At 38.3% G+C, this 27,777-nt stretch overlaps 1 protein-coding gene across 4 annotated transcripts in view; it reads right to left on the bottom strand.

Annotated features, from left to right (window-relative positions):
- The window catches only part of MEIS1 (Meis homeobox 1), a 144,100-nt gene that overhangs the window by 19,500 nt on the left and 96,823 nt on the right, over positions 1-27,777 (bottom strand). For all 4 annotated transcript variants that reach the window (XM_029071680.2, XM_029071681.2, XM_029071682.2 and 1 more), the window contains exon 9: positions 3,570-3,646. In XM_029071680.2, the coding sequence (XP_028927513.1) occupies positions 3,570-3,646 (77 nt within the window). The remainder of the gene's footprint in view (positions 1-3,569; positions 3,647-27,777) is intronic.

A 27,777-nucleotide genomic window follows, 5' to 3' on the forward strand; every position in this document is an offset into this window, starting at 1 on the left:
GTACTCTACTTGCACAACAAGAAAAAAAAAATGTGAGTTATAAAGTTGATATCCGATATGGCGTCACCTTTTCATAACACAGTTTGGTTTCAACTATTTGAGCATTTCAGCTGCAAACATATTTTTGGCCTGAAATATTATTAGGACAGTTGCTTCATTTTTGCTCTTCATTTTGCCAGGGTGAATGTGACCTAAAACATCTATTCGTTCTAATCAATTTTAGAATCTAATTCAGAAACTCGATCATTTCGAAAACCAATGGCATGTGAGAGCTGCATCCCCAAGGGGCATCATGGAATATGAACAGAGAAGAAAAGTCTTCTTTGGATTTATTTTCTTTCTCCTATTGGTCCAGTTGTCATGAAGAAAATAAAAGGGCATTAAACCGATTTCTCTTTAAGATCAAATTTAAACATTTACCACAGTCCATATTTAATTCAATTTTTTAACCAACTCAACAAGAACAAAGAAACCTTCTTCCTTCTGTAAACTTTAAAAAGTCCTTAAGTATACCGAATGATGAAGCTGAAGAATTTATTATGAGTGTATGCAGCAGCTCCTTTAGGAAATCCAACATTTCTTCTCTGGGCTTACTATCAGAGTAATGTTTTTCAGGCACACTTGCATATTCCCATTTGTTATGTGGCTGCCAATAATTCTTGACTGATCTACACCCCGCCTGCCCTTCAGCATTTCATTTAATCTCTGCACCAGTGATTTACAGTGACTCATCACTAATACCAAAATGTACATGTGGGTTAACAAGTTTCGAAGAATCTAAAAGTGAAGGCAGAGATTTTAGAAAGTTGCTGCTACAGAATGACATGAGAATAAATTGAAGAAATGCAGACAAATCTTAAATTGATACCGTAGCCACCTTCAGAAGAAAGGAACTGGGGAATCCATTCTGGGGTAATCCCTACCAAATAAATAAGATTTTTCCCTCTAATTTAGGAAAGAGAAAGATCATTTCCATTTTAGTACATGAAAGTATCACAGTTTCTGTTTTCTGTCACTTCATCAATCTCTTTAAGATGCCTTTTGGATACTTTCATTTTAGCATCACTGCCCTTTAATAATAAGCCAAATCAAGTATTGGAACGTCACTGTTTCAACAGACATGATTGACAATAATCTTGACCTACTCTGTAACTTGAAATCACAGAGGAAACTCCCAGCCACCAGCAATTTAGCTGTAATTCCATGAAACAGCTGTCAAAGAACAAGAGCCCAACCATGTAAAAGTCTCGCATCCACCAATACACGTAGCTCTTCCATTTACAAAAATCTGTAACAGATATTTCCAGTTATATGAATGACATTAGGTTTGCTTTGATCAAAATGAAGTGAATGTCTCCAGTGATAAAAACCCATAAAGGACAGACCGTGGTGATGCAGAGAATAGTATCTACTTATGCTTTAAAAGTTATTTAATTAAAGTTTCCATTAGACCATGACTCTTGGAAGTCATGCCCCTAAATGAGATCCTTCATCTGTACCTACTTTCAAATAACAAAATTAGTCAGTCAACAATATTTCCCGAACTCTGTGGCAGAGCATGACACAGAAAAGATAGATAACTATCTTGATTTTAGATTAACGATTGGATGAAAAGATGAATTTTCCAAATGCTCTGGAAATTTCTGTTCAGAGTTTTCTTAACGTTAAGGAGGGTGCCTTCATTTACACATGGCTTTGAGGATCTTCCATCACACACACCAGGCAGTATCAGAACTCTTCCTTTCTCAAGATACCATCGGTAGTTAAATTTACAGAATTCATTTGCTAGCATTGAGAAGTAGAAACAGAAGGCTACTCCACCTGTAGAAACAACTATCTGTCAATAGCCACCTGCCTTCGGTCTCCCGAACTGGAGTTAACCGCTCCACAGTGTGACTATTGTCAGGGAACGTATTAAGACTTTTTTAATGCATTCAGGAGTCAACTTGAGAAAACAACAGAAAAACTGCTTATGCAGAAAAAGTGTTGCCTCTGAAGATACATGAAATGTGGCCTAGATAAAAATTAAAATACCTCATTCCAAACTGTGGTTTCAATGGGACTTAAAAGGAAGATTCCATAGAGACTTAAAAAAATGCATTACTTCTGGAAACACAGTTTTAGATACACCGAGCATTCAGTTTGTTGCTTATCCACTGACTAAAAGGGCTGCAAAAAATTGATCTCCCAAGGCTGCTGTAAGGTCACAGAAATTGATAACCCTTACAAGCTATGCTTATGTGAATTTGTCTGTGTCTCACAGATAGTGCACTTTGTAAATTAATCCTCCAAAGGCAAATATATTGTAAGTAGCTTGTTATCTCTAAAGTACTAAATTGAAGAATACATGGGATTATATTGACAGAAATTACATTTTCTGTAATGGGGTTTAATATATCTGAAATCTCTCCCATAGGCTCCTAGTCTCTCTAACAGAGAAGGGTTTGTTAATGTAGGTGCAATGGGCATCAAGACCAAATTTATTCACTAAAATGGATTAGGCCATGTAATCAGAGCTTCAGTAATATTAATCTCTGACACTTATTGAATGGAAAAAAAATACTTTTGTCTGCAAACTAGCACTCCCTCTTCCTTTTTCCCAGATGGCTTTCTGCTGGCTTTGGCCCTTTTTCTAGGTTGTACTTCAAAGAGGATAATGTTTCCCCATCATAAACACTAATCTAAAAATATTAGAAGAATTAATTAGATACACTTAGTTTTAAAGGGTATTAGATTTTGATGCCTTTCAAATTTGACACTTACTCTGGTTCCCTATATGACGGTTTCAATACACAGAGGGCTATAAATCTTACTTTTTGAAAGTCTTGTTGCCACAGACTTGTTCATTAAGTTTGAATTCTTTTGATTGGGTCTCACCATTTAACTTCAGTCACTAAAAATAGCAACTTAAGCACTACCTTCAAGATAACAAGGAACACCACTGATGGAAAATAGAAAGAATTTTGACCTTTTCAATACACCAATGGGAGAAGAAACAGATTCTCCTTGGACGTAACCTCAGAGAAACTGAAAAAATCTAACTGAATTCTGTTGAGCAAGAAAATGAAACATGGCTGATATAAATTGTGGCGAATTTGAGAAAACAGAAAAAAAACCCAATTTTAAAAAAACACTGTAAGTTGACTTTCCGGCAGTCTAGGGGAAAAGAAATATTTCAGAATATGATTGATGTACATTGAGAAAATGTTTATTTATACCAAAATATGGCTGTTAGTTGTAGTTTTGGTGGGAACGGCCAGAGCTCAAGCTCAAGAATGCTTTAAACTCTTTCACTGACAACCCACTCAACACACACACACACACACTCACTCTGAACTTGGGACAGTTCAGCTGAAAATAGGACAAGTGGCCACCCTAGCTGTACGAGTGCAATTATTCCTTCCTTTCTCCCTAAGAAAACAGCCTACATACAAAATCACTTCTGCATCCACAAACCACCAGGGAAAGAAGGCAACAGCTGGGTGTGTCTTCTTAATGCAAATCATTAGTTGCAGGTTGCCAGAGGCTGGAATACTGATTGTATGTAAACACTAAGTCAAATTACTTACCAATTGTTCACTTGAAGTATGGTGAGTCCCGTGTCTTGTGCCAACTGTTTTTTCTGTTCTTCGGAAGGGTAAGGATGCTGAAAGAAATGAAAATATACAACTCTTAGAATAGAAAATCTAGACCACTTTTTTCAGTAACCTAAGAGCCTGGTGAAGTCTGTAATTAAAAGTGAGAATGCTGAGGTGTGTTACTTTTATAATTATTAATGGAATACTACATCATCTAATTAATGACAGTAAAAGACAAGCCAATTACAAAGATTAGTGAAGTGTATAAATAGCTATTTAGGATACTTGCAGTACCTAGATACTGACTTTATACTTAACGGTTTTATTTGTTGCAATAACAATAAGTTTAGTACCTGCTGTATGCAGAGAATTAAAGTTAGGATAGAGTTTTGTTATTTTTTTTCAACTGACAGTACCAAATTCAAAGACTGTGTCACTTCACGGGAAATTATTTTTGAATAGAAACCTCTCAGCGATTATTCACTGAGACTCTTGCTCTCAATAGTTGAGAAAACTGGACCTTGATCATACTTCTCAGGGAGCAAAAATAAGTTGCCTCTAAAGTCTCTGTCCTGTCAACAAATGCTGGAATTCAGAAAACAGAACCACAGCAAGGTTAAAGATCAATTTATTTTTGCCTGCAATTAATAATATAGCTCTCTTGCATTCCACCATGAGGCACAGTATAAAAACAGAACTAGGAAAGAGGACAATGACAAAATGAAAATTATTTGGAGGAAAATTCATGCCAAAATTAGACTTGGAAGAGCAAAACCTAAACATAGATGACTTAAGAGTGGTCAACACTACCATTTTCATTCACTTGAAAGAAAAGGGAGAACTGGCAATAGAATTCCCACTGATTAATATATCCTCATATTTGGAAATTAATAAGAAAATAACTTCCCAATAAATTATCCAGTCTGTTGGCTATTACCTGTAGGAAAGGCGAATCCAACGTGGAATTTTACTGTCTGTGAACCCTAAGCTTAAGTCTGGTACATTGCATGCTAATAATCATTAATTTCATTAATAGCATCGAATGTAGCAGGTTCAAAAAAGCATGTTAATGGCTGCCTCAGTACCTTTATATATTATTTTTACAAGTTCAATAGATATGAGACGATTAGTGTGTTGGGGGGTAGGAGTGGAGATGTCAGCTGTTTCTGTAAACATTTCAATTTTCTTTGGCTTTGTCACTAAATCAATAATGCACACGTCCTTGCTTTCATGAGCTAACAGTGGCTTTCTCTAAAGAGTGTCAAATATTTTCAGATGACATCATAATTAATTCTCACTACAGCCTTCTGAGGGAGACACATGGAAGGTTTCCTCCATTTTACAGGTAAGGAAGCTTCCACACAATGCACAGACTACACATACCTATCCTTATCTCATGAATCAGAGGCAGAACTCATTTTTTTCCATTCCACAGCAGCCACTCGATCAGTGAGCCTCAAACTACTCTGGGTGGGTTATCTCAGTTCAATGAAAATTGGCTGCATAGTTCCCTCTCTTATTTCTGCTCAGAGGCCCTATTAGGGTCTCCCATGGAGGCCTTCCTAGATGTACTTTCCAAGCACTTAGTACAATGCTCTGCACAGAGTAAGCGCTCAATAAATATAATTGAATGAATGACAGGGTAGAGTAAAATCACTGCATTTCGTCTTTATCAGTGAAGTACCAAAAGGCATAGCCAACTAAAGCTTGCATCCAAAGGGTTTATAAATATAATACTGTTCAAAGATATTAGGATCAATACCTTGCTGTATGTAATCGTATCACTAAGCGCATCTAAGATCTCATAAATATGTAAATCGAATGAATTTGTTACTTAATTAGAATTTGGGCCTAAAGTATATGGTCTCATAGCAACATGCTTTCCACTGAATATGGTTTAGAACCAACCAGGTCTGCTTCAGAAATTCTTAACTGCCACTGACAGATGCATGCTCTCTAAATGCTGCACAAATAGACATTCAGTAATGTTAATGACATCGTTTCAAGAAACGGGCCAAAAAAGTAGTTTATTCTGCCACTAATTTGGGCCCAAATTCTGTAATTATTCTTCCATGGTCTTATGTGACCCAATATACATGACCCAACATCAATATATAACAGTATTTCAAATGATTGGTAACATAATGCTCTAACATGACAAAACTGCACCAAGCCAATATTTCCAGGCCCAGAAACCAAATTTACAACCCATTCCAAGAACATTAAATCCATTTCCAAATCTACAATGATTAAATTCATTTATACTATTTCCCTGTTGAAAGCATTTAACTTCAAAATTTCCAGCCTAGTGCATATATAAAGAATCTTTCCCTTCGATAACATTTTCCCACAGAATATTTTTAGTCCTCTTGGAAACCACTGGGTCTCACTACGTTCAGTAGTATATCAATAGTCTCTCCAATTTAATCTGATGGCCATATTATTAATATTTATGCCATTTATTCTTAGTTACATTGCAAATTGGGAATTGTTACAGTAATTTACTCATGCTAGGCTTTGAAGAGGATGTTTTCATGCCTGTTTGTGAGTCAATGTATATACATTCTTATGAAACAAATGGAATTCATATTTGACTTCAGCAAGCGTCGTTCTGCAAATTCTCCTCGAACCATTAAAATAGTCAGTTCCGTTTGAAAGGACCAAAACGAGTTCTTCAAAACTTCAAGTTCAAGTCTGTAGTGCCTTCTTCATTTAATTTGGCTTCTGATTTCATAATATAAATATCATATATTGAGAAAGTTTTATTCTTCTTATTTCCTTCTGTCACTTTTCATGTGATCTGATTTTAAGTAATTGGAACAAACTGTGTCTAATTTCATGCAGCAAGCAATAATTGCTAAGCAGCCTCAAGCTATTGGGATCAAGAACTCTGTCTCCATTAAGCAATTTTCAATTGTTCAAGATTTTTTTTCCAAATGGACAAGACCGGATAAAATTAGGGCAATGGGATAGTATGGCCACTGTAATCGCTAAAATATATCAAAACAAAATTCCTAAATCAGGGTACATTTAAGGGCACAAGATTCCTCCCCCCCCCAACCCCCACAGTCTAGTAGTTATTGGCTTAGTGTAGCATAAACTTCCAATTTCATGAAAAATCTATAATTGCTATAATCACATGAAAGCCATGACTTCATGTAGCTAATCCCCAGCCAGCCAAAAGTTCACAAAGGGGTAGGCTTTTTAACTGAAACTTAATATGTTTAAAATATCTTAAATGCTGTGCATCCTTCTTATATAAGCTTTTTTTTGTGGACTGAATGAGCTATTCCTTTGTAGTTTTAATTTTTTTTTTTTCCGACAAAGGGCCTACGGGCCACAGGCAAGAGTCTGCTGTAAAAACATTCGAAGTCCTCCCGCATTCCCACCCACGGGGCTGTCGCAGACATCACACTGCAATAGAGATAAAGAGGGAACCCTGAGAGTTGCCATTTTATAGAGAAATAGGAAGTTCATTCCAAACCTTTGCAGATAATCTTTTTGCAAACACGAGAATGGCAGCTTTGTATTTCCCTGAGCACCTTCCCTTGGGTTTTGCTCAGAAGGACAAATACACTGGTCTAAAAAATATGAAGCCTTACTGATGAATGAAGGGCCGACTCCACTCTCCCCATCTCCCTAATCACCTTGGGATATCAAAGCAAATTTGACCACAGTCCAATAGTCAGTGACTTGAGACCTTTACTTTGTTGTGTACATTAGTCTCATGCCATTATCTCTTAAAAGCTTAATTATTTGCAAACAATTGATCAAGATGGGAATTTGAGAAAGGATATGCTTGGGCCACTGGGAGGGCTGCAACACATTAAGAGAGCAAACAAAATTACCTTTAGATCTTACAATAAGAATTAACGATTAAGACCCTGGGTAGGGTAGTGCAGTAGCTGTAAAGGTCTTTCTGGAGTGTTTCCCATTTGATCTGCATTAACACCTCAGGAATGAGGGAAGGCCATAAAACAGTGATTATGTATGGGGAAGCTGACCCCCTCTTCCAGCACCAACTCAACCCACGTGGATTAGGAGAAGGCATACCAGCCCTCCTCAGGAAACAGAGGGCAAGTAGGATACAGTGAAAAAATTAGCTTGGGCGTGGTGACATCCCATCCAAAAGTAAATGGTAGCCATTGAGCAGAAGAGGAAACGGCGGTCCTCACAAAGAAAAAATGCGACGCCTGCACAAATCTACTCTTTACTGCACAAATCTACTCTTTACTGCACAAATCTACTCTTGAAACAGAGACTGTTTGCCACTATTAATGTGCTTTTGAGCCCCTGCAATATTAATCTCAATAACGACTTAGTAGAGCAGTGGTTGCTTAATAACCCTATCGGAGTTTGCCTGCCTATGGAAATGATTCCCAAGGTGGGTGGATGCCCAGGGTATTAAGAACAGTTAAGGAACAGTTGGAAATACTAAAAATAGCAATGCAAAATGTGTGTCTGAGCACTCGTTTTAACAGTAAAAGAAATAAAAGTGACCAAGCGATCACTCGCTTATTCATGAAAGCTATTTTTATATTGTATTTAGAAGGGAGAGCTGCACTGTGGCATTAAAAGTCAGTTTGTTTAACACACAAAGAGAGCTTGTTTACCAAAACAATCAATAAGACTTCTTCTGATGACCATCAATGGGGAAAAAGAAACCCTTCAGTAAATACAGATGGAAAATGTCCAGCTTCATATCTTAATGATACTCCTTGTCCAAATGTGCTCCTTTCATCAAATTTTCCACCACTGACTGCAAATGGGGATGCCAGGACAGTGATACACTTTATCTTATCTGCCCTGGTAACCGAGTATCAATAACATTCTCTCCCTCACTGCCTTGCCCACTATAACAGCACATTGTAATGGCTGCAGAAAATTTGAAAATAATCCTGAACAGAGCTTGCCGCTGAGATAATGGTAGGCTAAACTGTCCCTTCTCAAACCTCAGATTAGTAATTTCTTGTGACACACAACTGCTTCTATACCAAAACTGCAAAACAGCTATAACAAAGCAATAGAGGTAGAAGCAATTTTCAGGCAAAATGTTACATGTTATACTTTAAAAGGTATGGGAATAGGCACTGGAAGAGCCGATCTAACATGAGGAGTTATGGCATCTGTCCAATATAACCCTTATCAAGGCAATGTTCTGTTGCTTGGCTGAATATGTTGGGAGAACAATTTCGGAAGTTCTTTTATCCTTTTTCCTCCAGCCCTCTGCCTCCTCCACAGCATTAATATAAACTGACCTTGAGCTAAACTTGGATATGTGATGGAGAGATACTCCCTTTAAAGAAAAAAAAAAAGCTCCTCATGGACTTTCCATGTTTAACCACTAAAATTCCTGTGCTTTGTTAAATGTCCGTGAGTTTCTTTTGGTTTTTTTTGTTGTTGTTGTTGTTTTACAATCAGGAATAATAAGGGCCTAAACAACATTTAGTAATTTTCCATTGTCTAAAAAAGATGGAGGATGAACTGGCTAAATTACCTTAATTTAATTTTACATTTAACTTGAAATTTTGCCAACCAAAACTTTTTCACTGTAAGTACACTTGCTGTACTATTTTTCTTTCCTAAGTATGGGTTCTGACTGACTTACACTGTAACAATTACATTTATGTAGGATACTTCTTTTCCTTAAATAAAAAAAAAGAAATCCATAATGCTTCCTTATTGTCTTTCAGCTTTATGAATTAGTTTTACTGTTTCAGTGAATGCTTTTTTTGTCTCCTGACTGCACATTATCAAAGAGACACTTTGTGCCTGTCATTTACATTACAAAAGCTGTGCACCGTGTAGTCTAAGAACATAGCTTGAATTTATAGTAGTTGAGTCCTGTATCCCTGCACATGTTGGAATCAAAAGAATAACGAGGGTTTCTGCACCAGCTAAGTAGCCAGAAAGACTTGGAACATCATCGAAGTCACAATTTTATTTCAACCTACTTTCTTAATTCTCAGCCAATGCTCTTAGATAGCCTACCTATTCATTGGCTAAATGTATTATATTTGTTGTTTAGCATTTATTTACTCTTTCTGCAATCCAGTTGAATCAGTTCACTAATTTCATTTACAACCAGCACTGGCTAGAATAAGTTACCAAGATGAGGTGTGCAAGTAGGAAAGTCAAGTAGGAGTTTATAGACTTGATCTTATCTCAGAAGAATGACATAAGCAGTAAGGAAAAACTGAACACTTGTTAATATTTCATAACAATCTTCATATTTGAACTGCACTAATGGAATATCTTTACAATGAAGGGCAGTGAAAACAGTATGCTTCCTCACTCAGTAACAAGTGGCCTTTTTCAGCTAAACTGAAAGCATTTTCCCTCCCTCCATTTTATCGTTTGGGGTGTCTATTCAAGAACTTATTTTATTTACTTTACTGTACATCTTAATAGTTTATAACCTTGATAAACTTTAAATACTAAATATATATCTTAAAGGCACAATGATCCATTTCTGCAATTTCTTTTCAAACAAGTGTCCAAATTTCCTGGAAAAATGGCCCATTCCACATTGGTAGTTGATTTATACTCTCACTGGGCTGCATATGTGAGAGCATATCACATTCATGGCTCTCAAATTAAACAAAGAAATAATAATGGCATTTGTTAAGCACTTACTATGTGCCAAGCACTGTTCTAAGTGCTTGTAGCTAACCACAGGAAAGATAAATTTTTAAGTAAAATAAAATTAACAGCTCCAGGTCCATCCTTTGCATGGGCACTTGGAATTTTTATGAAGAAAAGCTCACCATATTCAGCTCTCTCTCTCATCTTTGAAAACATTTGAGAAAAAAATGTCAAAAATGAAAAGGAATGGTAAAATGGAAAGTATTACTAGGAAAAGATTTAGTTCACGGCAGTGTTCTTTACATCATATTCTGTTATTTCATTCATAATAATCCAAACCTGTTTTATTGTTAGACATTAAAATAAATTTTTCCTTTTTGGAAGCTCACAGCAAATAAATTCACACTCAGTGCTTTGCACACAGTGCTGAATAAATACGATTAAATGAATGAACATACAAAAAGTCCATGTAATGGTGAAGTGGCCATAAACTAAAAAATGGGAATCTAAATCATACTACTAGTTAAATGTGTTGGTATCCCGATTATTCAATATCATTATACCTCAAGTCAAGTACATAACATTGCTCAGTTATTTTGACTTCTCCCGTTAGGATTACTCCAAGAATTTATGGGCTAAATTCAATCCCAGACAATTTTCATAACTATCGCGCTACCACCAGAATTGAGCCCCATTTGTCATGGATTACATTGAAAAAAACTATTGGCACTATATTCCATGTCATGGCATCAGACACACATACGATTCAAACTCCATCAGATAAAAAACAAAACAAAAAAACTCCATTGTTTCTGGATCCAGTTTCCAGCAGATTAGTTCAGGTAAGTATCTGCCAACCAGAGTCTCTTTTAATAATTACTCATTGTCTTTAAAACTGACTTCACAAATTTCTAAACAGGTAGGGTTGGAAACTATCCACCAACTCATGTAAATTATAGCAATAGAGGTTGTAATCCCACGAAGTTCCCCCCAGAGCCTATATTTGTTTTCTCCATTTCTTTCTCTCTCTTGCTGGGTGTTCTCTATTTCTAAAGTTCCCTCCCTCACATCCTACAATCTACTCTCCCCACTGTCCGCCACCCTCCTCATCCCATCCGATATTATAGAGAATGAACTCCAAACTACACCTTACTGGGTCACACAATTATAATGAAATAAGGTGAAAGGAGTGTGTGCTAATCAACAGGCTCCCTCACATACGGGGTTTCCTTTTGAAAGTGGCCCAGTGGTTTTAAAGAGAAAAAGGCATCTCATAGGCACACTGCAAACCACTACTATGACCGTCCAGAACTGTTCAAACTGTTAGAAACTCACCTACAGCATTTAGAACGGGAAGATCTACCAACAACTTGATGAATGCATTTGTGTTTTAAACTTCGAAGAGAAAGGACTTCAAGGTTACTAGGAGAAAGTACAAGATGAAAAGCAACACTACTACTCCTAAACCTTTTCTAGTTGAAGGCAAATCGCCAGTGCCTGAAAGGATGCCCATCCTGTATTAAATATTCACGACGTATCCTTGTGAAACAATAAGGTGACCATACGATATAGGCAGAACAACAAGTATTCTTGACGGGTTATTTTCTTTTTTAATGTATTTGAAGATCTAGAAAAAGGGAAAAAAAAGAAAGAGAGAGAGAAACCATGCTGCTCCCAATAAGACTAAAGACCCCTGGAACTGGTACACATTCTCTGGTGCTAATTTTCCCACTTAAATTACAGTGATGGTGTAGCCTCATCTCATTAGAGATCATTGTCCTCAGTAGACAGTTGTGTTTATGGGGGACTCTTGCTGTTCCACACCTGCTGCTCAGGTTGCTATGTGATAAAAGACTGCATACAAACAGCAGTCTTGAGCTTGCTGGACTGCAACTGATGAGCCTAGGCTAATTCAGGGGTGATTATGTAGTTTACTGGACCACTAAACCTCTTTAAGCTTGTAATTACTGCCTATTTGAGTAAAGAACATTCAAAAGCAATTCACTGCATCATGCCTGCCACAGCTGGAAGCAGACTGCCAGCAGTCTGTGGGGACATTAAAATCTACAGGGACAGGGATTGAAGCCCAGCTAGCAGGCACTCAGAGCAGCAGCCAAGTGTGCTCACATTCCATCTCACCTTTTCTGACCAAGCATACCATTAAAGGTGTAATGAAAACTATAGAAAAGTAATAAAGATGACAAATAATGGTATATAATGGAAGGAACTACATTTTAATGATTTTTTTTATTGTATAAGGCTAATTCTTTTCTCAAGAATCTTTGCAATGCCAAAAAAAGAAAAAAACCCTTCTCAAGTGCTCTCTGCTCCAGGCATTTAATACTCTGGATTCTTGTTAAAATCTCATCAAAATTTCTGGAAACAAAATATGTTCCTTTCTTGTACTGCAAAGCAACTGGCAAGTCAAAACTTTTTAAGGGTTTTTCACCAAGTCAGCAATATACATGAACTTAACTGAGGGGGGCGAAAAAAAACATCTAACTTGTTGATTGACATTTGGTGCAATCATGTAACTATATTTTGCTACTAACTGAATGTCTCAAAGGCCCCTCTATGGATTTTACTTACAAGAAACCAGAAGATTTGGGAAGAATCAGTATTTATCAATGTTCTCCTTTTCTTTTACTGTCTCCTTAACAACTGCATTTCTTTTGTATTACAGAAGTGTAAAACATGCTTTGCATTGCCGTGGATATAATTATTACTTGTCTCTGAGTAACAAAAAGGACTGGAACTTAATGAAGGGGGATTAAGTTAATTTCTTTTTAGCTAACAGTTTCCTGTCTTTTAAAATGTAGATCTCAGTGAACATTATGTTCAAGGTACGAATATAAATTAAGCTTTATACTTCACTGAAATCCCCACTTTGGGATATTGACGTTAAAATATTAAGATGATGTTTACTCTTTTAAAGTATGTAAATTCGGTATTACATAAAGCCACAGAAATCCTCTCTGACTACTCCATCCAAATTCCACAGATCTAGGGGTTTCTGTGCTATCGAGACATCATTCTTATTAATATTCATTAGGAAGGTCTACTTGCATTTTTATAAGCTGTGAGTGAAGCAAGAGAAACAATCAGAATTCTTTAACACATAGGCATTATCAATTCAACATATGCCAAATAGGAGAGCACGCAGATCTGAAGTTGAGATTCAAATGCAATTTACCTTTACTAAGCCAATTTTCATGAAAACTCTTTTCATTTCTCCAATTATCATGTAAACTATTTAATGGTTTCTTTTCTCAGTTACCTACACTTCAAATTTCATTTCTTTAACAGATTACTCAGCATGATATTTTATCTTAATTAACAGTGGAAACTCACTCTCTTTTATTCTTACTTGCAACTAACTGAAAGAGGGTTTTCTATTTCAAAAATAGCCCCCAAATTGAAAAGTACTTAGTAAGATCCTTTTATTTCAAAAATAGCCCCAAATTTAAAAGTAGTATGATCTATTTAAGCTCCTTAAACCTTCTTAAACAACTCATTTTTAACTTCAGGATGAATTCATCTATGGAAGATCTATCCCATTCAGAAATGACATGCCATTCAGAAATGCCATTCAGAAATGCCATTCAGAAATGTCCACTGAAAATTTCAGAAGTGAAGGTAGCCAGACAGAATTTGGCTCTCAGATGCACACTGTCAATCTCATTTCAAAATTTTGCTTTCCTAGCGGATGAGCCATGCTGACCAGTCAATTCATCAGTGGTATTTTTTGAGTGCTTATTGTGTGCAAAGCACTTGTGAGAGTACAATACATGCTTGGCAGATCTGTTTCCTGCCACAAGGAGCTTACACTCTAGAGAGGTGGACAGAAATTAAAATAAATTATGGATACATACATCTGTAGTTTTGTTTATTTGTATTGATGTCTGTCTCCCCCCCTCTAGACTGTGAGCTTGTTGTGGGCAGGGAATGTCACTGTTTATCTTGTATTGTACTTTCCCAAGTGGTTAGTATGGCATAATAAAGAAGACTGAATGAATGAAAGCTGAGGGTGAGGTGAATATCAAGTGCTTCAAGAGTACAGATCCAAGTGCCCCGCTGATGCAGAAGGAGAGGGAGTAGGAAAAATGAGGGTTTAGTTGGGCAGGCCTCTTGGAGGAGATGTGATTGGAAGAACATAGCAACTATCATCAGTTTCTACTTCTATGGTAATACAATGCAAAGGCTGTGATGACTTTGGCAGATAATAATTATGGTATTTCTTAAGTGCTTACTATGTGCTAGGCACTGTACTAAGTGCTGGGGTGGATACAAGCAAATTAGGTTGGACACAGCCCGTGTCCCCCAAGGGGCTCACAGTCTCAATCCCCATTTTATAGATGAGGTAGTTGAGGCACAGAGAAGTGATTCTGTTTGTGGATCTGTCTGCAGGGCACCATAGGGTTGTTACCGGACATGAGCAGACTCTCAGTTGAACTTTCATGGTGAATTCCAAGATATTCTTGCCTAAACTGCTGTAGGCTCAAGTGGTAGATATCAAGAGGCCCTACAGTAAAGTAACACTTAATGTGTTACTCCAGCTCTACGTTAAATAGTCCCCACCTAAACTGAAGAAGCTCATATACTTCTCCAAGAACTTCATTTACTCTCGGGGTATCCCTTGATAAACTTTGTATATTTAGGCATTTGCAATGATCAACATGGCAGAGAGGAATGGAAACCTGAATAGTGCAAAGAGGTGGACCATTTTGTTTGTTTGGTGTTTGGGATATGCTCGGTTTCTTTGTCAAAATCCATTTTTGAATGGTTGAATTCATAGGGGGAAGTTTGCCCACCTTCCCTGGCAGAGGGTGAGGGCTGCATTTGACAAAAAGGATGCTCTAGAAATAAGGATGGGAGATCCTTTCTGGCTGCCACGCTTTCAGATGGAGTAAACCAGAATGAGAATTCACCCTTGCATGTCAAGCAGAGAACCACACCATAAAGGAAATCAATTAGGGCCTTTGGAAACAAAAGCATTTAAAAATGATGTAGCTTTCAACACATTCATACTCTGAGCCCATTAATAATTTATAATGGTTACATATAATAAATTAATTTATTTGGTCAATACTGGGAAAAAAAAGCCATGACTTATTTCCTCTCTTTTCACTTAAAATGGTCCTGAAAGACACTGACGAGAAAAGTAACCTCAAGCCTAGGCACATTTGTCTTGTAAGGATCCCTCTTAAGCCTCTTAGTTGACTGCTCTAATTAAAAAAATGTTAAATTCTTTCATTTTGATTATTCCAAATAATGAACCTGACTATTAAATGCATATATTTTGTTTAATGGCTTCATTTATTTTAATAACAAAGAGAAACTGGATTTTACAGATGAAAGCTTTTTCATGGCTTCAGTGCAACTGGGATTTTTAAAATCTGTGATGTTAACCAATACGTGATAATGGATGCTCTCTTGGGTCCTATTTTATAACATTTTGTGCTGTGGAAAACTACACCTGAGTAACAATCAACGTGATGTTTACCCCCTTTCTTAAGAATGCAAAATTGACTTTAGTGTCAGAGGCCCTTATAATTGCTCTCTTTGTTTCTTTCTTTTTCCGAATGGTTACATATTCAGTAACGTGTGCTAGTGGAAATAATGTATCAACAGGATTAACTCACTAAAAATGCAATACAAATGATGCTCAAAGAGCAGTTTATTGGATTTCAAGGACTATCATATAATGGTATCCACTTTTCGTATCTTTTCAAGAAATTGACAATAGGATTGAATAATTCCCATCTAAAGAAACATAAATCATAGTAAGCAGTGATTCCAGTTTAATTTGTGTAAATTTTTTTCATACAGATATATCTTCAAAATACCAGAGCAAACAACATTTGTTAAACTAATTTTAATGGTGGTAAAGGAAGCCCCGTTTCAGAAACCATCATTTGTCTCCTAAAATGTTCTGCTGAATCCAAAATAGTTGAAGTTCCTCAAGCATGGAAGCTTGCCACCTAGCAATTCTAAAAGCTGTCATGGTGGAATGATACAAGCCATAAAGCAACAATCCTCAACATGTACTTCTTTTATACTAAAAAAAAAACCAAAACCAAAACAGCAACACAAACCCAACTCGCATGCCACACACATGACGCCAAACATTTTTACAGATGCTATCTTGGCCCAAGATGGCAGCTCATGATTAATGGCTGCATCATCCTTGGCTCTGCTGCAGTGAAGCCTGGGGTCTGATCCTGACAAACATACCCTTCGTCTGCAGCCAATCAGCAGATGTAAGCACATAGGGCCTGTCAGGTTGACATATCATTCCTTCGACAATGTCAACGAGTATTAATGTTCAATTATCTGTCCTAGAAATAACCCTCTCCTTTATGCATTGTGGAACTGCATGCGTGGTACGGTGGTAATCCAAAGGCAAGGACAGAAATGCCCGCGATAACCCAGTAGCTGTGAGCTGGCTTTCCAACATTGTGATGACACTGCCTTGCGGGACTGAATAGGGGACTTCTATTTTCTTTATTTTGGGAATACACATTTGAAGGGCCCTAGAGACCTTTATTTCTCTCTTAGCATGTTTGTACATCAAGAGTCCTTACTAGTTAAACCACAAGGCTTCAAACACATCAGACTGTGATTTGACAATTATCCCCAGCCAACCAATCTTCATGTATAATGATAAACTCTTCATTATGTTTTTGTGCCTTTTTATTTCCTGAGCTCAGGTGTATATCATTTACCATCAAACCAAAACGACCATAGCAGGCTCTTCTAGAGCAATGTCAAGATCAATTCACCTCCAACTTGTGACGCTAAAAGCAATCTGACCAAGGGAACGATTTCAGCTTCTCATTGTTAAAACTGAGACCTCCAGTGTGCAGATGATTTAAGGAATATAGCCGAGTTCATTTCACCTGACATCTTTTATAGCTACACACGTATTAAAATTATTGACTGCTTTTCTTTTAGTTAAATTCGAATGACTGCTTTGTCAGAATTAACATCATGAAAATGACTTTTGATCCTAACAGGTTGACACATTTGTAAGATTTCTGTTGAAATAACATCCAAAGGCTATCAATGGTTAAGTTCGCTAACTTTTCTTATTCAAACAGTCTTGAAAAACAACGGAATGGGATACAATAACTCAAGGTAGTATCATGATAAAGCTTTCAACACAATTTCTTTATGGCCAAACCTTAGGCTTTAGCAGAGACTTATCATCACTGATATGGTGTTCAGCCAATTTTCCCCAAGGAATATAAACTGTGAGCAATTAATTTCCCATGAAAAGCAACTGAAAAATCTTTAATTATTGAAATTGTCAGAATCAGTGTAGTCTAGTTAGTCTACAATGTGGAACACATGACACAATGTTATGAATCTTGAAAATTGTGCTCCTATTTCATCGCTGTTTGAGATTCCTAATTCATTCATTCATTCAATCACATTTATTGAGCCCTTACTGTGTGCACAGCACTGTACTAAGCACTTGGAAAGTACAATTCAGCGACAGATAGAGACAATCCCTACTCAACAACTGGCTCACAGTTGTCCCCCACAGAATGGGGGAGAATCTCATACTCTTTTCAACTGCCCATCACCATTTAAACAAAGTTAACAAAAAATATTCTCAAAATCCAGTTTCCCTTGCCTACTGTGGCCATTTGTTTTGTTTGTTAATTTAATAATAATAATGCTGGTATTTGTTAAGTGCTTACTATGTGCAGAGCACTGTTCTAAACGCTGGGGGAGATACAGGGGAATCAGGTTGTCCCATGTGAGGCTCACAGTTAATCCCCATTTTACAGATAAGGGAACTGAGGCATAGAGAAGTGAAGTGACTTGCCCACAGTCACACAGCTGACAAGCGGCAGAGCTGGGATTCAAACCCATGACCTCTGGCTCCCAAGCCCAGGCTCTTTCCACTGAGCCTTTCTGGAAAGTTCTGGAGTTGACAAAAACATGGTTGAGAAAGCGTAAAATCATGGGATAAAATCTTGATCGATAAAAGGATGACAGGATAAAACCATGGCTGGTAGGAATAATGGGCTATGGACCACCATTATTTTAGGGACATAAATTTTGAGAAAGTTTGTAATGGTCAAAAATAAACAGTTCAAGCTTAAATAACAATAATAATAATAATGTTGGTATTTGTTAAGTGCTTACTATGTGCTGAGCACTGTTCTAAGTGCTGGGGTAGATACAGGGTCATCGGGTTGTCCCACGCGAGGCTCACGGTTAATCCCCATTTTACAGATGAGGTAGCTGAGGCCCAGAGAAGTGACTTGCCCACGGTCACATAGTTGACAAGTGGCAGAGCCGGCATTAGAACCCATGACCTCTGACTCCCCAGCCAGGGCTCTTTCCACTAAGCCATGCTGCTTTCAATAGGAATAGTTGAGGGGCATTCCACATATTAAAATCATTGTTTTCTACTTTCATTGCTGTTAGTTTGTTAGAAATAAAGTGCAATGATTTAGAGTGTAAACTTGATGTAGGAAGGGAATGTATCTGTTATATTGTTTGTACTTTCCCAAGCACTTATTACAGGGTCCTGCTCACAATCAGACCTCAATAAATACGATTGATTAATTGACTATTACATATTGTATATATACATGCACTATAATTATTATAGAAAAAAGCTTACAGAAACTTAATTGTTGAGTAAATTAACTTTCCTTGCTTCTTGGGAGATCTCTCATTCACTTTCTGCTTAGAGGTAATGATTAACTCGGTGAAGTACAATCTGGGACCAAAAGTGTCAGAGGTAAACCCTGTGTCTCAACTTGATCTTCCCACTGAGAAGGCCATGGGTGGAGACTGGGATGGTGCAGTGATAAGAAGCCCACATCTGGTGAGGAAGAGGGCTAGCAATTTGAAATGTCAGGAGATTAGTCAGGTGAAGTCGTGGAAAACTGTGGTTTCCCAAAACCCTACACTGCAATTGCTAAAATAACTGAGAAAGTACAGTACACATGAGAAGCAGCGTGGCTTAGTGGAAAGAGCCCGGGCTTGGGAGTCAGAGGTTGTGGGTTCTAATCCCACCTCCGCCACCTGTCAGCTGTGTGACTTTGGGTAATGCACTTCACTTCTCTGTGCCTCGGTTACCTCATCTGTAAAATGGGGATGAAGACTGTGAGCCCCTCATGGGACAATCTTGTATCTACCCCCCAGCGCTTTGAACAGTGCTTGGCACATAGTAAGCGCTTAAATACCATCATTACTAGAGAAACAGCATGGCTTAGTGGAAAAAGCATGGGCTTGGGAGTCAGAAGTCATGGGTTCTAATACCCCCCTGCCACTTGTCTGCTGTGTGACTTTGGGCAAGTCACTTAACTTCTCTGGGCCTCAATTACCTCATCTGTAAAATGGGGATGAAGACTGTGAGCCCCACAGAGGACAACCTGATTACCCTGTATCTACCCCAGCTCTTAGAACAGTGCTTGGCACATAGTAAGCGCTTAACAAACACCAGCATTATTATTATTATTATTAAAATCCAGGTTTAGAAAAATTGTGGATGATACGGAAAAAGCTGTGGTATATTCAGTCCTGAGCTGAGTTCAAGTGAAAATACCAGTTTTGAATAGAATGCAACAGCAGAATTAGGGAACATTATTCCAATATCTAGCCTTTGTAGATACAGTGTGACACAGTGTTAGAAGAAAGAGCTGTGGGCATATGCACTATGTGGGATGCTAGGTAACACAACACAAGCCTTCTTTAACATAAGCTCTACAGAATGCAACCCCTGTGTTTCTAGAAAGACTAAGTGTCTGATGAAAATGGGCTATATAATCCTAAATATGGCTACCTCGTATTTAATAAAATTGAGTTGGGCCCAAAAGGGAGGTACTTTTCATCTCTGATATTGAATTACTTCAAAAATCACTAGAATTGCTCTCTCCCTTTACCCTATAATCAAATAACGGTATTTATCGAGTGCCTTCTGTGTGCAAAAATACCTAGAAGACACAGCCCCATACTTCAGTTAAGGTTTTGGGGTTTTGGGTTTGGATCAGAGGTATGGCTTTCACACTTGGCATCTCCACATGCCTTTCCTTCTTGAATGATCCCTCTATCCCTAATCTATTAATTTAAGCTCCTTGTGGGCAGGGGTCACAACTACCAACTCTTTTGTATTTTTACATTCCCAAGCACTTAGTTTGGTGATCTGCACACAAGTACTTAATAAATAGCACTGATTGACTGATTGAAAGCGATACCACAGCAGCCATAACAGGGCTAATATCTGAGTCTAGAAAAAAGACAGTCAACTATAGGCCCTGAAAAGGGGTGGAGCATACAGTCACAATTGGCACTGTAAACTTGTATCAATGCAAATAAAGGCTCCCTTTTCACCTGCAGTCCCAAGAGAAATAGAAAATCACAATTTAAAGTTCTAAGACTATACGCTTATACTCTATTGCATTGTACTCTCCCAAGTGCTTACTATAGTAAGTACTAAGTACAGAGAAGTAAATGCTTAATGAGTACCATTGATTGATTGAGGTAAGCAGTGAGATCTCATGGACTGAGTCAAGCATTCTGACCTTGAATCCTGGCACTCCTCCTGTAGCACCTGGTAAATGCCGACCCATCATCTAACCTCTCCTGGCCCCAATATCCCATTTTCCTCATCAGTTAAATGGGAATGTGCATGCTGGATGATCAGACTGGCCTTCAAAACTTAAGGAGGTGTCTAATTGTTTCATCGGCTATTTTCTACAAAGTAGACTACTTAGTTGTTGGCTGGCTTTTTTCTCCTGTTATTCATGACCTTACAAACTTTTTTTAAATGAATGAATAAATGCATATGTGTATATCTAAATATATACATACACACACACACACACATATATATACTGACACACACACATTTAGTTTTGCTTTTTCCTTTGATAATTCACCCCACCATTTACTCAATCATTCTCTGTAGATGGAAGTGATGAATGTTACTGAGTGCCGGTGGTTTTTTGGGTCCAAGCTGAATACCCACAAGGAGCTCCTTACCCTGAATCCCAGGTTCCTGTCATCTTGGTAATTGATGATGTTTTCACTTCAAGGTGTGGGATTGGGACCCATCAGAGAGTTCAGTGGGGGAAGTAAGCTGAGTGAAACTGACTCGTCTAAGTCTTTTAACCCATGGCTTCTAATAAGCATAAATTCATTACTGCCAAATGTACTTTAACATAAGGGGTGCAAGGGGGGTGGGGAATCAATCAGTTTAAACAAAATAATGTCACAACTACTAGTAAAAGGTGAGTTTCTTTTAAAAAAAAACTTGGTAAATGCAAAGGAACATTTTAGTTAAAACGGTTCTTTCCAACTCCCTGCTCCCCACTGATTTCAACATGAACTTAAAATGCGAAGATCAGAGATGAATAAAACAGAAAGCCAGCAAATCTTTTTTCAATCTTGTTTTCAATATTCCACAGTTGCCATAACCAAAAAGGTGCAGGAGAACACACGTATATGTGGAGTTTTTATTTAAGCTGATTTTTGTAGTGATTCTTATTTCCATAGTCATTCTGAGAGGTATTCCTTCACTTCTTATCAATGCCAACTGGAAGGAAAGTAGGCACCCTGCCAAGTCACTGACAACATGTCTTGCCTGCGTTGCCAAGGGTGAATGGTAAGTTGACATGCCTGAGATCCAGCAAAGAGCAGTCCCTGACTAATGGCTTCTGGATTCCCTGTGACCTTTGATCCATAATGACCAAGACACAAACAAATGACCTAGTTCAAGAAGGTGCATCCTTTTAAAAAAGGAGATTTGCCTAACAGGCCCTGATTAATAAACGTCACGTTTAGAACCCGACTTTCAGTTACTTAGATGCTTAGTGCAATGGGAAACCAGAGACTGAAAATTCTCAAGCAAATCTATTTTTCAGATGGACAGTTCAAAGAACGTCCTCTTCCGTGAACAAAAGAAATCAAGAAAATCAGATCCCGGTGCTGATGAAGTATACAACGGTGCAATAATGGAAGAAAAGGCAATTTTCTGACACAATACAGGAAGTTGTCAAACTAAAGCTTGAAGCAAAAGCACCATCACCCAAAATTTGTGCACTGTTTCTGTCATTACAGATTTGGTAGCCATTTTGACACCAAGGGCTATAGGCCCTTAATATGCCACCGCGAGAAGCTGGCGGCTACTATAACCACAGAGCACGCTGTCCGAACCTTAATGATAACTTTCATCACTGCATATTGTCACCATAGCAATGAAGCTAGATGTGGGCAAATGACAAGTTTCTGTCATCACTCAGTTCCGTATTACACAGCTTGGGCCTGACAGCCTTCAGGACTATTCTCTCATCCATCCTGAATACGCAAATACATTCTTAACAGGCCCCAAAGTAATAATCTGCCCTTCTGCAATGTCATCATTTTTCAGGAGCTACCAGAAGTAGAAAGCATATTCAAAAGGCCCATTACCTAAAATGAACCTTTTTGCATGTCTAAGAAAAATCAGAAATGGAAGGTTTAAAACATAATCGTTTATAAAGATCAAAATACCACAGTCCAAAAAGACACGCGTGATCAATCAGTGGTATTTACTGAGTGCTTACTGTGGGCCGAGTGCTGTACGAAGTGCTTGGGGAAAATACAATACAATAGAGTTGGTGGCCACGATCTCTTCCTACTGGGAACTAACAGTCTGTAGAGGGAGACAGACGTTAAAATAAATTACAGAGAGAAGAAATAGTAGAGTATATGGATACGTACACAAGTGCTGTGATGTCACCTGCTTTTTTGCCAAGCAACCAGTGTGATGTAATCATGTCAAACACGCCATTTGGGGTAAATCTATCCAAGGCTGTCTGAATTTAGGGTATTTCTCTAGGGCAGCAACAATTACTTTCCACCGCCCAACTTGCTTCAGGGCCTTTGTGCTCCCTTCCCATCATCCTCTGAACAGAGGCACCGCTTTTGAGCTACGGCACTTTGAACAGGAGCCAAGGCACTGGGAGGCTGGGCACTTAGGATAAAAAATACGGGACCTAAAGGTATCTAGGACTGTATCTCTATCAGCTATATGGAGGATCGGCTGAAAACGAGACTATCTGGGATAAAACCCAACAAATAGCACAGTGGTTAAAGCATGCTAGTTAAATTTTCGGAAGTCTGCATTGTTAAAATGTGGGGAAGAAGTATGAGATTGATGACACAATTCATCATTTTACAAAACATTATCTCTTTAGAACAAAATAGAATTAAACTACAATTTGTCCTAAGATAACACCCCCGTATTTAGTTTCAATCAACTGAGACTACAGTCAGGTCTTCATTAGCACAGGGGTCGTACTCCTGTAGAAATTGTATACAAGAAAACCTTCAACCTAGTGCTCGTTCTGGGTCCAATTCTTTACACACGGAGCCTGCCCTTTCTTTTGACGTCAAACTGTGCCGAATCCAGACAGGTTTCGTCATATCGGAAGAACATTCCTTAACCCTGCAATCATAGTCTACCCGAAACACGTTGTGGAAGGGCATGCTCAGGAGGAATTGTACCTAAAATCATACTGCACCTCTTCTGGCTGGGAAAATGAAGGGTTGAACAATTCTATGGTAATTCAGTCAGTGCAGTAGGCCAATCTGGATACTTCAGTCTTCCTTTTCCTCGAGGGTAAAGTCTCTTGGTTGAACTACTAAATAAGAACTTTATAGAGAATCTGGCAGTCAAGGTATTCAAGTCACGTGGGGCATGACCAACCAGAAACCTAAAAATATGGGAGCAGCATTTCCTGGAAAAGTCTATCTCATATTAATCACAGTAATAATAATATTTATTAAGCACTTATGTCAGGCACTGTACTAAGCGTTGGGGTGGATACAAGCAAATCAGGTTGGACATATTCCCTGTCCCATTTGGGGCTCAGAGTCTCAATCCTCCTTTTATAAATGAGGTAACTGAGGCCCAGAGAAGTTAAGTGTTCTGCCCAAGATCACACAGCAGACAAGGGGCAGAGCTGAGATGGGTTCTGACTTCCAGGCCCCTGCTCTATCTATTACACCGTGCTACTTCTAAAGGTTCAGTAGGATTATATCCCCTGGGGGAAGGGATGCACATATGTTTAGTCTGTGTCATGCTATGCAAACTCAGCATGCCTCTCTGATGTTTCTGACACTATCTTGTTATCGTGGATGATGCTGAAGCCATATTTTAGAATCCCAGGTCATGTCACCTGTGTTAAAACAGCATAATTCATTTTGGGAAATTTTGTAAATGGGCAGTTCCAAAGGTGAGGAGGAGGTTGGGGCAGTGGTACCCAGACTCCTTGAAGCTTTACAGCTACTGTGGAACTACTTGAGGGCAGGGAAGGTTGCATAAAGGTTGCAGTGGTATTTATTTAGCACTCTCCCTCTAGTCTGTAAGCCCATTGTGGGCAGAGAATGTGTCTACCACCTCTGTTCCACTGCACTCTCCCAAGCGCTTAGTACAGTGCTCTGCACAGGGTAAGCACTCAATAAATATGACTGATTGGGCCCTGAAGCACCATTATCTTTCCAACAAGAAGGATGAAAGATGGCAGCTGTTGCTGCTTGCTAGTGTCCTGTTTCACTTCTCTACTAATGGATGCTACGGGGAAGCTTGAAATCGACATGGCTGAATTTGGCAGTGGTTGCTTTAGCGAGTTGGGACTTGACATTGGGTGATGCTATGACCGGCTTTAAAATCCCCTGCATACTACTTGTCTTAACTCTCCACTTCATTTGGTCTCTGCAGACAGTCTCCATAGGAGAGGCCATCACCAGATATTCCCCCAAATAAGATTTTATTGCTTCTGAAATAACGTTACTATCACTTCCATTTTAGAGTATCGCTACAGACGAGGATAACGTTCAGGAAAGAACCACGATGAGTAGGACGATGCAAACTTTGCAGTGTGCGCATAAGGATCCTTCCGTAAATGATAAATTCTTAGATTACACCACTAACACAGAGAGAGGCCCCAGAGGCTAATCTGCAACCCCCATCTCATGGGTAAGTCTTTCAAGGCACTCCATATTTTACGTAAAATGCACACTGGACCTTGGAATCCTGGAGATCTCGTGCATAAAGGGACAATATTTCTAAAAAAAAAAACCCACGTTTTAATTATATACGATTTGGCCTCATACGTAACTTGCTATTGGATATGTTCACTATATGATGCATGTCAGCACAATATGTCACAGGCTTGTCTGTCCACCTCCAGCCTTAAAAAGATGTTCAACGGGTGAACATTCGAAGCCGATTTACGGTGTTCTAGAAACAGCGAAGCGACTAATCTTCTAGGACAAATGCGTAAGGACAACAAACTGAAACATATAAATTCCCCACATACTTAAAAATATTATTGTCTGTAATTTAATATAGCAGAATATTTCTAAGCCTATAACCTTGCACGCAGAAGCAGTTTCTCAAGCATTAATACTTAAATGGGTCATATGCAGCACATCTGTCATTCTGTCCTGAAGTCTATGAGGCAAAACCAAGACTCTGCAAGCCTATTGATTTTTCTAGCATTTGCTTTAATTTACTTAACCATTGAGAAATCCATCAGTACATAAAGGGCAACTGTCCATTACGGCCTCATTTGCAGACATGCTTTCCCCTCATTTTTGGGTAAATATTTCCCTTCAATTGCTATGTGTTTACAGTGAAAAAAGTGACTTAGAAAAGTGCTCACACCTGTTTCTGTTCAGTAACTGCTGCACTGAGGTATATGTAACGTGCTTAAAGATAGAATAAATATCTAGGCATTATTACATCTGTGTGCAAAGAGTGGTAAATTAGATCCTAATTACATTAACCGGGATTCTGCCTCCCAGCTTAAATTTTACATGAGCACTCTGCAAAAATCCAAAAGCTCTGCTGTGGTTTCTTTATGAGCTGGTGCTTACAGCTACTTCCTATGCGGTCACTAAATATTCTGTTTACAAATAAATGAAGAAGCTTTGAGCCAGCTTGCCAGGGTAATAATCCGTTATTTTTTTTTTCCTTCTCCAACAAACCCTCACCACATAAGCATGGCAACAATCAGAAGTCCTGGCTTCATCTAATTACTCTATCACATAATTTCACAAATTGCCTTTTCACTGGGGAGCCAAGTGCAAAACAGGCTCACAGTGGGATTTCAGGCAGCAGCTTTCATTTACTACTCATTTCTTGTTAAATTAAACACGAAAACACCAGTTGTGTGAAAGAAGTCAAAAAGAATGCTTGCAAATGAGCCGGGAAACTGTGTCTCATATCTGTACCATTTCTACAGAAGAAATAATTGGCGAGCCAGTATTTTAATGGTACTATTGTACCTCTTAACCCTTTCTTGTTCTTGAGCAGTTCCTGTAAACAATCCCCCTACAATTAGAAGCTTGGAAGGAGAAGAACTTGAAAGCTCAACCAACTGAATTCCAAGCACTATTATCCACAACGAAAAATCGGTCTTAAAGTGTCCTAGTGATCTTAGGATGCTATTACTATTTCACCTTAACACCGCACTCAACAGCTACTACAATAATTAAAATTGAACATCTGTTATGTGTACAGACAAATGCTTCTAACAGCACTCTGGGAGTATAAATAGCCACCCAGTACTTGCATCCCACTATCAAATATTAGAACATCAAATTCCATGAATCTGGAGAGGCTTTAGACTTTTAAACAATGTTAATGACACAGATTCGATTTTAGGTGTTAGGACCTTCTATCTTTTATGCGATGCATGAGTCAATAAATGTACGCTCATCTCTCTTCCACAGCAAGGCAAGGGGTGGGGAGAGAGAAAGGAGAGGGAAAAGGAGGGAAAAAAAAAGTTTCTGTGGATAACATGAATAGTGGAAGTGAACCCAAGGTTACGTTGCTATAAAATGACATTATTACATCAACAAGTACAAAACTAAACACAGCTACTGGTAATTAAAGCTGTTCCTTTTGTGGTACAGGAGCCAGTAGGGTCAGGTACCCACTTTACATCACAAACCAGCCCTTTATGCATGTAGATTTGCCAGTATTATCTGCACAGGGAGAAGAAAACATTAGCAGCAGCTGTCTGTGTGCTTTTACATTGAAAATTCTATTCATACAGACAGGTGGAGTAATTTAAAAGCCAATGTGGTGCAATTTTGATATGACTAATGCCACTGTTTACTAAAATGCCGCCATTACCACTGTTTATGGAAATGTTACTAAAATTACATTTTATTCATAAGAATTTTCAGATTCGGGCTATTACTGGGTTTTAAATGATCACAACTTGGAGTCAACCCCCAAACGTTGCTGCACTGAAGAAACTACAGTTGGTTTCCAGTTTGATGAGTAATTGGAGCCGCATAAGCGGTGTCTTGGCTCTCGGTAGGACAAATTAAAGGCGTGGCTCTCTGGAGTGTTGGCTATAGAGTGGGATGAAAATCTTGAAGAAGGTGACTTCCGTGGTGGCTGATTTTCTTGGAATTTGCATTAGAAAATACCATGATCCTTAAAGTCCTCAAATAATTATACACAGTTGGGATGAGGGCGACGCCGCTAAGCCATATACTTTTAAAATTACACGGATGTCCACACAAAGTTGGAGCAGGAGTCAAGTTAAATATTTTCAAAGTGATCACTTAATAATAATTCTGATATTTG

Source organism: Ornithorhynchus anatinus, chromosome 9, assembly GCF_004115215.2.
Source record: "Ornithorhynchus anatinus isolate Pmale09 chromosome 9, mOrnAna1.pri.v4, whole genome shotgun sequence".
Taxonomy (NCBI): Eukaryota; Metazoa; Chordata; class Mammalia; order Monotremata; family Ornithorhynchidae; genus Ornithorhynchus; species Ornithorhynchus anatinus.